Source organism: Eucalyptus grandis, chromosome 2 (genome assembly GCF_016545825.1).
Source record: "Eucalyptus grandis isolate ANBG69807.140 chromosome 2, ASM1654582v1, whole genome shotgun sequence".
In the NCBI taxonomy this organism is placed as follows: Eukaryota; Viridiplantae; Streptophyta; class Magnoliopsida; order Myrtales; family Myrtaceae; genus Eucalyptus; species Eucalyptus grandis.
Window position 1 is genome coordinate 33694109 of NC_052613.1, and position 14897 is coordinate 33709005.

Consider the following 14897-nt stretch of genomic DNA (forward strand, 5'->3'; position numbering starts at 1 on the left):
TTCAACTCAATTCCAACCATCTATAAAATTTGGAGAGAGAAAAAACAAGCAATAAACATTTTGAACTTACGTGTCAGATGTGTCGAAAGAAAAAGAAAAAAAAAATTGGGGAGTGATTTATGTATTATAAGAAGTGAGAGCCAAAAGAAAGAGAAAAGAAGAGTATGTTTTTTTTTTTTTTATTTCCCTATTTATTATTTTTATTATTATTTTTCACATATATACATTTTGATCCCTCATTTATTGAAATTTTTTATCATGTATAGAAAACTTATATGTCAGAATTCTGACTTAAGTATTGAAAAGTGTTGGCAAAGTTGGCCAAGTATCCGATTTTTCGATATGTATTGACCGAGTGTTGGAGAATATTAGACATGTGTCGAAGTGTCCGAGATGATATAAAGACTTCTGAAGAGTGTCGGTGTTTCCTAACTTATGACAAGAGGCTTTTGGGAATGCACTAGTGAAATTTTAGGATTTCCATGGTTGAAGAGATATTGTAAGCTTGATTTCAAATTAGTTTTTGGGAAAAATTAGTTTCAGGATGGTTGATGCGGAGGAGCATTGGAGCTTGGGAATCCCATCAATCGGAACACAAGATGACCTTGCTCGAGGTACCCCTATCAATTAATCGAAAGCCCATCTATTGATTGTGCAAGCAAAAAGGCGAATTTCAGCCGCAACATGATGTAGTGGGTCCCAAAATGCCCAAGATGAAGGTTCTCGAACGTGAAGAGTGAATGCAAATTGAAGGGCACGGTTGGTGGTTGAATCGCCAAGTTGGATAGCCAAAATTCGAGTTCCTGTGTATTTTAAATGTAGTATCTAATTCCTATATATTTAATGTTTGGTTGCTTTCTATGTCATAATTCCTATAAAAATAGAGGTGAATTCTTAAATGTATAGATTCATTTTTGAATTTGTTAATACATGAGGTTTCCTCCCCAGGTGAACAATTTTTTTTTTAAGTCTTCATTCGTTTCACGAAAAATATAGCATTTCTAAAAAAAAAAAAAAAATTCATGAGAATGACAATATTTTCCGGTATATGGATAAAATCTTAAAAAGATCAAGGAAAATATTTTCTAAACTTCACCACCCTAAACATGCATTGCTTTACCAAACAATATATTCTTTAAATTTGCAGTTACCTTCAAGGCCATTAACGAGGCAAACTTGCTGTGTGTCTTTGTTCCCTCATGATCACCAAACACCCATCGCTGTGTAAGAGTTCAACAAAGTTTTCATTGAAACACATGTTACCTATGGTCAGATCTTGATAGGATAAGCTTACGATGATTATGGATACATAGGAAAGATGTTTAGAACACTACCAATCTTACCAAAACGAGGTATTTGACATTCTTTAGAAGCTAAATTTTGATTGGTGAGGCATGAGGAAGGGAGAGAGTTCATAGCTTCAGATCTAATAAACAACATGCAATTGCTTTAGAACAAAGGACAAGTATTCTTTAGGTTGAAATGCATAATCGACACTAGGATCACTAGTCATAGAAAGGCCAATACAAATTAATCTTACATCAAATATCAGCTCTCGAATTACTAATAATAACATTATAAAAAGAAAGAACACTTATGAATATTTTTGCAACAAAGCTCAAAAAAATTTATCACTAATTATGTTCTCCTCTGTTTAGAAATTTATCAAAATTATTGTATTCTCTAATATTCAGATAACTGATCTACATTGCATCCATAATCCTATCCTTTTTTTTAAGCTCATATCTTATTTTCCCCCTTCTCCTCTCTTTGAGAAAGTTGGATTCTTGGATTTTCTCTTTGAAATTCCATTTGTCTATTCATCTCTTCCGTGATAGGGTTATCAGGATCAAATCCTATGATAAAATTTTGAATAATGCAACAAGTTAAGGCAACATCGATATGTGTTCCAAATAACCAAAAAGGTTCAGAATCCAATACTTGAAAACGCTCTTGACGCAGATTGAATAGTTCCTTCTTATTTTCAGGTGGGAGAGATGATGCCATTATGGATTCCACAACAAGCATAGACATATATTTTACTTCAAGTTATAAATAAGTTTATTACTAAGATATTAAGCTCAATTCAAACATTGTGTATAAATTCCATTTTCTTACCTCTAGGATGTTTAATCCATCCGGCTTTCAAAGTGCATCAGATAAAATATGTGAATCATGTGCACCGGCTAACACATTAGAGATTCTCAAGTCAATGTAATAGTGGCTAATATGTTTTGTATTGCTCTATCCTTCCGACCACAAAATCTTCTTTGAATTTCAAGAGGAACTTATATACATACATGAGTTCCATCTATTTATAAGACACAATCCTAAAATAATCAATATAATTACCAACCAAATACTAATGAAACTTCTCGAGCAATGCATAAAGAGTTACATTAGAATGCAACAAGTTACTTACATCGAGTGCCTTACGAAGCTCTCAAAAAGCATTCGGCATCATCCATGTTTAATTTATACAATGAATTTTGCCACTGTATAGAACACGATTTATATACAACTCTCTCTTGTCATCCTGATTCACATGAGGCTCTCTCGGCATATGGTTCTCAAAATGATTATAATCATCCAAAAACTAGTGTGATAACTGTCATAATTATTGCAACATCACCCATTATCACCACTTGGATTTTGTTATCATCCATCTATATTGAAGAACACGGATCATGAAACACAAAATGCAGGTGAAATACTAGAAAAGCCAGAAACACATGAGACAGTAGAAGCTATTCCAAAGACAACACAAATGGCTTTTCAATGTATGTGAATGCATACATTTGGTATGCAAAATGCTCATGCATCCATTTGGTCATATTTCTACATGAACAAAATAATTAGGTATCTTCTTCATTTAAACCTATTATAAACAATATACTCCTAATAATTCAAACTTCATCCAAACTTAGAACAACGTTCCTAAAATTAAATCCTAAATGCAATAAATATTATGAAGCTTGTTGATAATCACTAACAATGTACTCAAATAGTGAGACAGGAGGGGGGAGGGGGAAGCTAGATGGTTCTCCCTAGGGTGATGTCTTTGCAGTGAATGAATAAAAGATATGCATGAGACATCCCAATGTAAGTCTTGAGAGTGCTAGTATGAACAAAATAAAGGAGTTAGGGAAGAGAATAAGAACACAAGATTTATAGTGGTTCGGCTTAATCCAAGCCTACGTCCACTCTCCCACGCTAACAGCCTTCTTGGCTGGATTCCACTATGCAATCAACAAGAGATTACAACTTCGAGTGCAAACACTTAGTAGTAGATCACACTATCTCACTAAGTCACTCTTTTGGTATTTCTCTCACGATTACAAACGTTTAAGCTCTCAAGAGACAAGTATATGATCTAAAGTCGCTCAGACTTTGGAATTATAAATTATACGCTCCGTCTCTTACTTGCTCATCGGTCCATAATCTCCTTAAATACTCCTCCACTTCCAAACTACCCGTTGGACAGCATCCCGGAGAATCGTCTTCCAATATACCCATTGGACAGCTACGTATCTAGAAGATTTGGTAGCCGTTGAGTGACAAAGGTAAAATCCCAAATTGATTCCGATCGCCCATACAAACGAAATCTTGGTTTCCATAAGTAAAGCTTCTTCGTATAGAAAGTTCTTGTCTTCAACATCCAATTGTCAATCAATTAGATTGAATCAATCAAATCAATCTTGATGTGGAATCCAAACCCCGAGATCACTAGCCGTTATATGATTGGGCTTGAGTTACGTTTCATCGAATCGGATGTAAAGTCTGAGTCTGTAGACTTTACAATATGGGTCTGTAGACTTTACAATCGGGTCGAACATATCTGCTTCGAAGCAGATTTAGCTTTAAGGTCGTACCCGGTTCGGCTTCGGCATAGAGTCTGTTTTCTGGTTCAGCATTCACGTTCAGTCTGGAATTTGTCAGAGTGAGTAGACTTCTGATGTAGAACAGACTTTGACACTAAATTCTGGTAGTCTTCAGACTTTGAGTCTTGAGTCTGGCAGTCTTCAGACTTTGACACAGAAGTCTGGAAATCTTCAGAATATATTTTGGACATGTGTTACGTTCAGTCTTACGGTCGTCTTCGACTTTGATAATATCCTTTACATGTTCTAACATCTGCATGGTCTATTACTTAACCATTAAACATGTTAGTAGCCTTTGATTTATTTTGTCATCTTCAAAACATCATAAGGGATTTCCTAACAATCTCCCCCTTTTTGATGATGACAAAACAATCTCTGAATATGCAGATTTGTAAACATGCTTTTATTAATTTAAATCAAAGGATATCAGAAGATAACAAATAGATTGAGCATAATAATATTTAGAAAATAATCGCAGCTCAATATTATGCCATAGATAATATAATATTAACCAATCAGCACATATGCATATTCATAACAATCTCCCCTTTTGTCATAATCAAAAAAGCGATAATGATAGTTCACGTAGAGAATATGACATATAATTTCAAAAGATCAGCTTTTATAAAGTAAATCGAATATTGAAGATATGCAATATAGCTCACTTCGATCATATATATCAGCAAATATTCAATAAAAATCACGGATGCATCATAAAATGCACGTACCTTTTTGTCATAATAATATCAATAAGAGATTTGTTTAATGACAAAAGGTAATAAAAGATGCACTAACCGGATTTTTAGAATAAATTCTGACACATTTACCTTTCCTTCCATCCATAATAAGATCATAATCAATCCAAAAAGATTTTTCCATAATTGATCAATGCTCCCCCTCAATTTGTTGCCTTTTTGAGATGATCACGATTCTTTTCCTTTTCTTTTGGATTTGCTTTCTCCCCCTCCAGAAGATAGAATAAAATCTTCATGGTTTTCTGATCGAGTTTTCCAAAATCCATATGGAAGATTCTTTTGTGACCTGCAAATTCTTATATAACAGATAATAATCTTTGCAAAAATGTCACGTAATATCTTCCTTTGATTTGCGGATCAAACTTGCTAGATATAATAAATCTTCTAAGAATATAGCAAGAATATCCATGAATATGCAGTAATATATTTCGAGATCAAAGTGATTTCCTTGAGCATAAATTTCAGATATGCATTTTGCATAAGGAAAATAGATATTTCTGTCACGTGCCAAAATTGCAATATCTTATATTTATGACAAAATATATTCGCAATATAATAAACAATCATCCAAAATGCACGTACAAATTTGCAAGGCGGGATGATAAAAAAATTTCTCTTACCCAGGTATATGTTTCAAATATACCATTGATAAAAAAATCATTACCAATTGTCGCAGGAGATATTTTCTGATTGCACCAAAATTTGCGTAGATTCGCAATCATCCTTCCCTAAAGAATTTCCTGCAATCAACTCATTTCCTTTTTGGTATCCATTAATTTGGATCCTTCCATGACGTTAGAGCAGAATATATAATCTCCAAATATTCTTTCTTAATTCATCATAACAAAGTATTCAAAGAAAGAATATTATGCACAATGATATTTTGAAAAATAAATTCTCACTTAGTCATAATATGATAAAAACAGAGAGAATAAAATTAAACCAAATAAATTATTTTGTCTTTAAGCATGATATCAAAAATGATCACACGTATCAAATTAAATTTCGAATCACAAAAACAAATCATGCAATTCTTTCTTCAATAAAACAAAATATGATCATTATAAAATCTGAATCAATCAATGATATATCAAATTTCAAGCATAATGAGAATTATGTGCCCAAAAACATTCCTTACCAACTTCTTCTTTTCCTTTATTTCCTCGATTTCCTCATCGGATTCTGAGTCTGTGTCTAAGTCAGACTCTGATTCTGAGTCTGTGTTTGAGTCAGACTCAGATTCTGAATGTGCCATCAAGCATAAATTTCCTTGCTCATCATCTTCTTTTATTGTTCTTTTCTGGCCATTCTGCTTGTATTGTCTTCTTTCACTAAACTTCTTTCCTTTTCTACTTAGCTTTTTGAATTTCTCGATCATAAAAGCAAGCTCTTCGTCGTCCATGTCATTTTCTGAGTCTGTTTCATCAAAGACAGCATTAGATATTAAAGCGATGGACTTCTTACCTTCGGGATCTTCATCGTTAAGTTGCTCCACTTCATAGGATTGAAGAGTGCCGATCAATTCATCAACGGTGAGTGGCATAATCCTTTGAGTCTCCCGGATTGAGGTCTTGACATGGTTCCAATCTTTTGAGAGACCTCGCAAGAGTTTGTTGACCTTCATTGGGGAAGAAATTGGATGATCTTGATATGCCAAACCGTTTACAATTTCTGTAAAACGATTAAACATATCTCCAATCGACTCTCCTTGCTTCATCTTGAAGGATTCATATTTGCCGAGCAAAGAAGTTTACTTTTGTCTCTTTTACACGATCGGTCCCTTCATATGTAACATGAAGTTTATCCCAAACTTCTTTTGCTGTTTCACATGAAGAGATTCTGTTATATTCAGCAGGAGACAAAGCGCAATATAAAGAATAAATTGCTTTCGCATCAAGCGCTTCTCTTTTGGACATCTCCATCCGAGACATAGGAGCGATGGGGTTGATTCCTCTTTCCACAACATCCCATTGTAAGAGATCTCTGGATCTTAGGAATGCTTTCATTTTGTTCTTCCACACGTCGTATTCCTTTCCATCAAAATATGGTGGCCTTGTGTTGCTTTGCCCTTCCATAAGTCCTGGTGCCAACATACTAGCCATAAAGAATCTTTAACTCAAAAGTAAAAACACTTTTATAAACTGAGCACTTGGCTCTGATACCAATTGAGAGTGCTAGTATGAACAAAATAAAGGAGTTAGGGAAGAGAATAAGAACACAAGATTTATAGTGGTTCGGCTTAATCCAAGCCTACGTCCACTCTCCCACGCTAACAGCCTTCTTGGCTGGATTCCACTATGCAATCAATAAGAGATTACAACCGAGTGCAAACACTTAGTAGTAGATCACACTATCTCACTAAGTCACTCTTTTGGTATTTCTCTCACGATTACAAACGTTTAAGCTCTCAAGAGACAAGTATATGATCTAAAGTCGCTCAGACTTTGGAATTATAAATTCTACGCTCCGTCTCTTACTTGCTCATCGGTCCATAATCTCCTTAAATACTCCTCCACTTCCAAACTACCCGTTGGACAGCATCCCGGAGAATCGTCTTCCAATATACCCATTGGACAGCTCTGTATCTAGAAGATTTGGTAGCCGTTGAGTGACAAAGGTAAAATCCCAAATTGATTCCGATCGCCCATACAAACGAAATCTTGGTTTCCATAAGTAAAGCTTCTTCGTATAGAAAGTTCTTGTCTTCAACATCCAATTGTCAATCAATTAGATTGAATCAATCAAATCAATCTTGATGTGGAATCCAAACCAGATCACTAGCCGTTATATGATTGGGCTTGAGTTACGTTTCATCGAATCTGGATGTAAAGTCTCGAGTCTGTAGACTTTACAATATGAGTCTAGACTTTACAATGGGTCTGAACATATCTGCTTCGAACAGATTTAGCTTTAAGGTCTGTACCCGGTTCGGCTTCAGCATAGAGTCTGTTTCTGGTTCAGCATTCACGTTCGATCTGGAATTTGTCGAGTGGCGGACTTACGATGTAGAACAGACTTTGACACTAAAGTACGGTAGTCTTCAGACTTTTAGTCTTGAGTCTGGCAGTCTTCAGACTTTGACACAGAAGTCTGGAAATCTTCAAAATATATTTTGGACATGTGTTACGTTCAGTCTTCTGGTCGTCTTCTGACTTTGATAATATCCTTTACATGTTCTAACATCTGCATGGTCTATTACTTAACCATTAAACATGTTAGTAGCCTTTGATTTATTTTGTCATCTTCAAAACATCATAAGGGATTTCCCTAACAAGTCTTACAACGTGCCCACTATAGTGAGATTTTGGCCCTAAACACATATAAAATATCATATCTAATAACACCAAACTGCATTCTAGTGAGGCATGAAAGATGGTAAATATGTTTACCAACTAGTAGATCAACCAGAAAGGACAAGTTGACAAATTAGAACAAAGTAAAAGAGAATAGTAGTTGTAAGCAAGGAGAAGGTCTAAGAAAAATTCCCAATGTCCTATTGATGGTTAAATCATTTCTCCAGCAACCAAAAGATAGAGCCCAACTCTGCCAAGCCACAAGAAACTTCTGCTCAATTCCATATTTATGCACGGGCATACCATATTAAAGACCAAACCATTTAGCCCAATAGTTTGAAGTAAATAACAATGAAAAACTTCATTTTCTTACCCAAAACAAGCATACTTGTTGAGTTATCTTCCCTTTTTTTTTTCCCAATCAACACGTACATCTTTCAAGGTTCAATTATCTTTTAGAACCAACAAAACAAAAGTAGCTCCAAAATGAAACCGATGCATCTTTTATATACCTTGAATCCTTTAGCCCGAAACACCATATAATTGTAGTTTATCTACGTGTGATCCACAAACTAAGCTGGTTATAGCCATCACATCAAAAAGGCTTCGTTTCATATTAATAACATTGGATAGCACAAGCCACTCTAGAAACGCAAAATAAACGAAGAGACCATATTCCATATTCAAAAAACAAAAGAACTACACAATGTTTGTCAAGACAAAAACCAAATGGGAGCAGGGCCTTCCATGGCATCAGATGACTATACATGAAGGGGGAGATCCAAACAGAAAATTGGATGAACCGCCAAAACTGCTTATAGCACCAAATGAAAAGACATTGCTATCAAACTAAACTTGAAGAGCTAGTTTTTGCACTTTCCCTTGAATCAGCTACTAAGCAAGAGATCAATTTACAGAAATATGAACTAATTATAATGATTATCTCAGAAATCATGTCTCCATGGGATGAGATGACACCAATCGCAGGCAAGGCTCTCCTTGCCTAGATCTAGGCTAAGCCGCCTCGCCCGTAACCCTAGGCGAGGCCGAGCGAGGGCCGCAACCCTTGCCTCCACCCCAGCGATGGTCGCCATGGCCTCGCTACTCGTGGGCGAGGCCGCCTTTGCCCACAGCAAGGCCAATGCGAGGTTGGCCTCGCTTAGTTCCGAGCAAAGCCACCTCGCTAGCGGCCCTAGGAGAGGCCGGGCAAGGGCCACGACCCTCACCGGCAGCTGACGAGGGCTTTGCGGCCCTCACCCAGTGGCCAATGAGCCTCACCAAAGGCTCGCCCGGCCACCGCCGGAATAGTCCAAGGAAGAAGGGAGAAAAGAAAAAGGAAAATTAAAGAAAAAAGAAAAAAATTAATAAAAATTCGAAAAAATAATAAAAAAATAATAAAAATTGCCACATCAACGTCCAACCACCGAACAACGTCCATGTTAGTGCCAACCGGCCAAAATTGACCAGATGAACTAAATTGGTACCAATATTAAAAGGTTTATGACTAAATTAGTTCAATTGAAAAGTTTATGACTGAATTGGTACCAATGCAAAGGTTTAGGAATTTTTTGATACTTTTCTTGAAGTGAGGAAGAAGCATTATTCTCACTTAAGTCGAGTTTTCAAGTCTTGAGGAAATAACAGCTTTATAATAAGATGGAAAAACATCGGTCCTCATCTTCAAGCATTGTATTCCTTCACTATGATGTTTACAAAAAAGAGGACCTTCATTGACCAATCCTAGGTGGAATTGATGTAGACATGGCCAATCCTTAAGTTCTAATGTAAAGAGCTTCCATAGTCTTGCCTTTTTCTAGCGGTGACTTATGAAGAATTTCAACACCATCATGGCTCCCATTACTAAATGCATGAGCAAGAGATCTTTCAAATGGTCCAAGGCTGCTACGATGCCTTTGAATCATCAAACAAAAACTTTATAGGTCTATTGTCATAAGGTATTTATAAAATATTTGATGTAGAATGCGATGTGAGTGGAGTTTGGCATCGGCGTTGTTCTTTTACTAAGCCCAGAAATATTTTTAGTGAGAAGTTGACAGGGTTAAGGAAGAACTTTTCCTCTTGTGACAGAGAGTTCTATGCCATCATGAGAGCTTTTGATTACTAAAGTAACTACATGAGGCCTAAACAGTTTGTTTTTCATTTGAATCATGATGCTCTCAAACATATTAGTAGGCAACACAACCTCAATTCGAGATATGCCAAATGGGTAAAATTTCTTTAATTGTTTCTTTCGCCTTGAAATATAAACCTAGCAAAACTAATGTTGTAGTAGATGCACTATCAAGAAGATATTCAATGCTTGTCGTTCTTGATTCTTAGGTTATTGGCTTCAATTTGATCAAAGAACTACATTATTTAGATCTACAGTTCTCTTCCATCATCCTTAATCACAAACACTGAGCTCATGGTACTTATTCAATCAATGACAGATTTCTTTTAAAGGTAATGAGTTATGCATGCCAAAAAGTTCTTTTAGAGTTTTTGATCTGAGAAGATATTTGATGTTGGTTGAGAGTTTTTGCAGTAAATGCACCATTAAAAAGATATTCCATGCATGCTGATTTTTAATTTTATTTTTTCAATGAAATTATTGAAATTAACAGTTTGACTCTCCTTAACCTTAAACAGTTGAAATATTTTAGGGTATTTAAATATTTGAAAAATAAAAATCTTTTCGTGATCTTTGTGAAGCATAAATAGTACTTTCATTTTAAGATATAAAAGGTGAAGTGGCCGGTAAATATTTGCCCACGTTTTAGGTTGTATTGATCTAGAAATTGAGTAAATACTCGCCCGTTGATCGTCATCATTTAGTCATATATGCATCATTCAAATTTAACATGTCTATGTAACGGACAAAGAACAAAAGTAACCTAACAAAATGAGTAGCCTACCAAAGACTATTGTTTGAGAAAAAGTCAAATAGCAAACCAATCATTCCGATCGACAAATTAAACAATGGTTAGCTCAATAGTGTAAGTTAGGGTAGGGCAAGAATTTAGATAAGAAGACCATATAAATACATCACAGCAATGCCCAACCACTAAAAATTAACTCGTTAACTCGCTAACACGCTGACGATGGTCTGCATTATTACTAAAGATGCCTCGCATAGTTTATGTATATGTCATGGGTATGAAAATGTTCGACACGGACATGCGTACTTAATCTCCCGAACTTATATCATCAAGATCCTCGTCTAATAACATAAACATCTCGTCCATGTACGAGAGATCAGTCTCACTATCCTCATCTCCTCCTGAGCGTAAGCTTTGTCCATGACTTGTCTTGCTTTCATGAACTCGAGACAGAACCAGCGAACCGAGTTCCTGTCACATGTACAAAAAATATGACAATACGTTCTAAACTCCCCAAGTAAGCACTCAAGAATTTAATCAATGTCGAATCTCATTTGAGCTGTGATACTACGCTCTGTCGACATGCCCATAAACCAGAAATATTTCACTGGTGATCACTGCAATTTGGGGCATCCGCAAAGAGGTCACTGGACTGTGATTCGGTTGCAGGACATGCATTAAGTTTTCATTTCTTTTTATATTTGTTGCATTTCTAGCGAAGTGTCGACATGGCGACCCTTGTAGAGCTAACATGTAAAGTCCAAGTGGATGCCACCTTTGAAATTTTTTAATATCTCGGGCTTGGGTGGTCTCTACTTGGACCATATGCCCTGTCGCCTCCATATCAGCACTTTGCTTGAGAAATAAGTCCGAGTTTACAGTCAATTTGCCTTGGTTGCAAAAAGAAAACCGAAAGCTTATCACAGCAAATGATTGAAATCAAAATCAGGCGACATGATTGAAAAAATGTGTTGCAAGCGAAACTTTTTTACACATGGTGTACGACAAACGAAGTCTCGTGAAGTTTTTCAAAGATATATCAACTGACAATCTAACTTTCAACATTTCTAAGGAATTTTTGCACTCACTTGTGTTGGATTAGCCAATTGATGGAAGGACATGAGATGATACTCCTGCATCATCCAATTTGTCTCTTGACCTGTTGGAGCCTCTCCAATGTGGAAAGTCAGAGATTTCTTCATTCCTATCATTTCTCCAGCTTCACCAAACACTGGCTCTTCCATGTCTAAATCTTTCCAGTACCCATTTTCCGTAATTCGATTGTTCATCATTCTGCTGAAATAGAAGTAGTGGGTTCCATTCCACAGTGCCTTTCCTGTGCATTCAAAATCTAATTTCAGTTGTCGAAGCGGAACTGATAAAAGAATTCTGTTACAGCAAATCAGACATGATGATATACCTGTTAAGATATTAACCCGGCAAATCTTTGCCAAGTTACTTTTAATAGTCATTTGACCGAAGGAAAAACCATTTACTCTCAAAAGTCTCGCCTTCGAGATCTTGACAAGCCCATCATAAGATATATGAAGGCAATCGGAACTCATTTTTCTATACCTCTTTATCCAAAATTTCTTCTAGCTAGGGCACTGCTTCCTACTAAGCAACTATACATATGGAACAGAAGCAAAAATTGCTCTCTCTCGCTTACCGTGGAGGTCCCAAGGATCATGGTGGTGAGACTTGAGATCAGGAACCAAGTGAAGCATAGAGCGAAGACACAGAGGCCTGCTGCTTCTTGGGACGCAGAAAGTGAAGGACAAGTTCTTCATCCGTCGGCAAGAACCGAAATCCGGGTGGTAGTTTCAGCATCTTGCCATCATCTTCTTCCTTTTCCTTTATATCTTTCATAATCACAAGCCAAAACCAGCAAAATTGAGCAACTGCTGATTATCCTACGTATAGTAGTTCTTGATGATCTTTCCTTTCTTTACTAATTTCTCTGATTGAAATCCACACGCGTCTATATATGAACAGAGAGAGAGAGAGAGAGATAGAGAGAGGCGGTTCTTGGAGGGCTATGACATATTGAGTGGAAAGGCAAGTACTGACATTGCATGTCTTTTAAAGGCAACAAGAGGAGAGAGTTGGATGATCTGGGCTGATCCCTCTTCTTGCCAGTAATTTTTTTTTTTTTTGGTAAAATTCTTGCCAGTAATTTTTCCCTTCTCTTATAATCCAGAAACACAATTATATTATGCTTTCTTATTTCTTTTTATGGTCATTTTACAAGGTTAAAATTAATTACCCTATGATACTCATTTGACTATATATCTAATAATTCAAGCTTTTGAGTAGCTTTTAAATTTTAAATAATGGATCTCATGTAATGGATATATTATTTACATGGTGCAAGAAGTCAATCATTCTTTAATAAAGTGATTGAGTGCTAGTACAAAAAAAAAAAAAAACCCACTTTTTATCTTTTGATTCTTGAGATTGTGAATGGTGACTTTGTTGTTTTCTAAATATGATAAATAAGATACTTTCTCTATATAAGCGTGCCATGATCATACATGGTATTGTGTTAAATTGGTGTCAGTTCACTTTGTGTCCATGTTACAAGATATATGAGAGAAAATATGCTTGACTCATGATCTTTTTCATTCAAAACTAGGCTTTAATCTGCACAAGAAGTTTGGTGAGCTGATAGATTCATCGAATAAGTTGCAAAGACCTTTTCACGATTCACACTCCTTATCCTCAAGACCCGTGTAAGGGACAGCATAACATATTTGAGTACTAGGGTTTAGTTATGCGATGAGCTTTCTTCGTAAGATTAGACTCAATCTACTAAGATTTACTAATCTATGACACAGGACAAATTGACCGCAGTCCAACTCATTGAAATCAAGTTCTTGCTTAATTTATTTAATGGGTCAGTTCAAAGGTCAGAAACCGAGCCTAATGACATGTAGTTTTCAGTTCGGAAAATACAGAATCAATCACGAGCCAAACTGACTAATTCAGGAGATTAAAAATTCGACCGGTAGGGGTCTGTGTATCATTTCTCAGGTAGGACCAAATCAGGGGCAGACCCCTACTTCGAGTGCGACGGGGAATCCAATCTGAGAGCTTTGGTTTGGTTATTTTTGAGGTTTGTGACAAGTTTGTCGACAGCAATCTAATATAAATAAAACATTCGTACGAACGAAAAATAAAATTGCGCTAAAAGACAAAAGCAGAAAAAGCTCTTGATGATGATGTGCAACTAAACTTCAGGTTTCGTCCGAATCTCTAGTTTGGGGATTAGTTTGGCCGTTTGCGAAGAATTTAAAATGGGATAAGGAGCTGAAAGTAATCAACTTTTGATGACCGAGACCGGATGCATGACATTCGAACTAATCTTTTGGTTTCATTATTTTCTTATATAATATATATATATATACTTTTTTTTTTTTTTTTTTTCAAAGTGGAACTGCTCCTTGAGAAGGGCTACATCCCATGTACAGGACGAAAATAAATCCCTTCAGTTCAAATGAGTGTTTTTCATCATCATCATGGATGGATATACACCTTAAATGACTAATATGATATACCTAATAAGTATCTGTTTAACTCAGATAGGTGGCCCGACCATGAAATTATTCGTACTTGGCGGTTATAAGGAGAATTGAGCTTCTATGTCATCAAGAATTGTCCAATTCCACTTGTTCAAGATCAAATATCTGAGTAACTTGCCATTAATGTCAATTGCTTTTCTCAAATTATCAGTGTACCCCAGGGTTATTAGCTATCAATCTTCTTGCTTGATCCAAGAATTTCTTCTTTGCATGAAGTTACATAAAATCAAACTCAAATCAAGTGATATTACTTAACTCTCAGCCAAACAGAAGTACACATTCAACGAGGGTTTTTATCTTGGCAATCAACCCATCCACACAGGGAAAAAAGCATAGGTGACGAGTCCAATTTTGAAGTAATTGAACTGTACATACCCTACTCATAAAGTCCAAAAACACTTTCAAGGGTTTTTCGGAGGAACTATGAAAAAATCTTCAAGGAATAGCTTAAGTATCATGACAAGTTTCGTGCACCATGCATGCATGAGTATGAGCCTTTAACTTTCTT

General features: G+C 36.0%; 1 protein-coding gene across 1 annotated transcript; it reads right to left on the minus strand.

Annotated features, from left to right (window-relative positions):
* Positions 1–10987: 10987 nt before the first annotated feature.
* Positions 10988–12821, minus strand: LOC104418110 (NAC domain-containing protein 104). The gene is made up of 3 exons (XM_010029340.3): positions 12478–12821; positions 11897–12144; positions 10988–11279 (listed from the first exon to the last, which is right to left on the minus strand). Exons 1-3 carry the CDS (start codon positions 12596–12598, stop codon positions 11115–11117), a joined length of 534 nt encoding a protein of 177 aa, XP_010027642.2. The 5' UTR covers positions 12599–12821; the 3' UTR covers positions 10988–11114.
* Between the last annotated feature and the right edge of the window lie 2076 nt (positions 12822–14897).

Excerpts from the sequence above, each read along its gene's own strand:
- LOC104418110 (XM_010029340.3), bottom strand. The coding sequence starts at position 12,598 with ATGAAGAACTTGTCCTTCACTTTCTGCGTCCCAAGAAGCAGCAGGCCT. Across the intron at positions 12,145-12,477 it reads TGATCCTTGGGACCTCCACG|GAAAGGCACTGTGGAATGGA; the intron begins GTAAGCGAGAGA and ends TTGAATGCACAG. Across the intron at positions 11,280-11,896 it reads AATTGGCTAATCCAACACAA|GAACTCGGTTCGCTGGTTCT; the intron begins GTGAGTGCAAAA and ends TACATGTGACAG.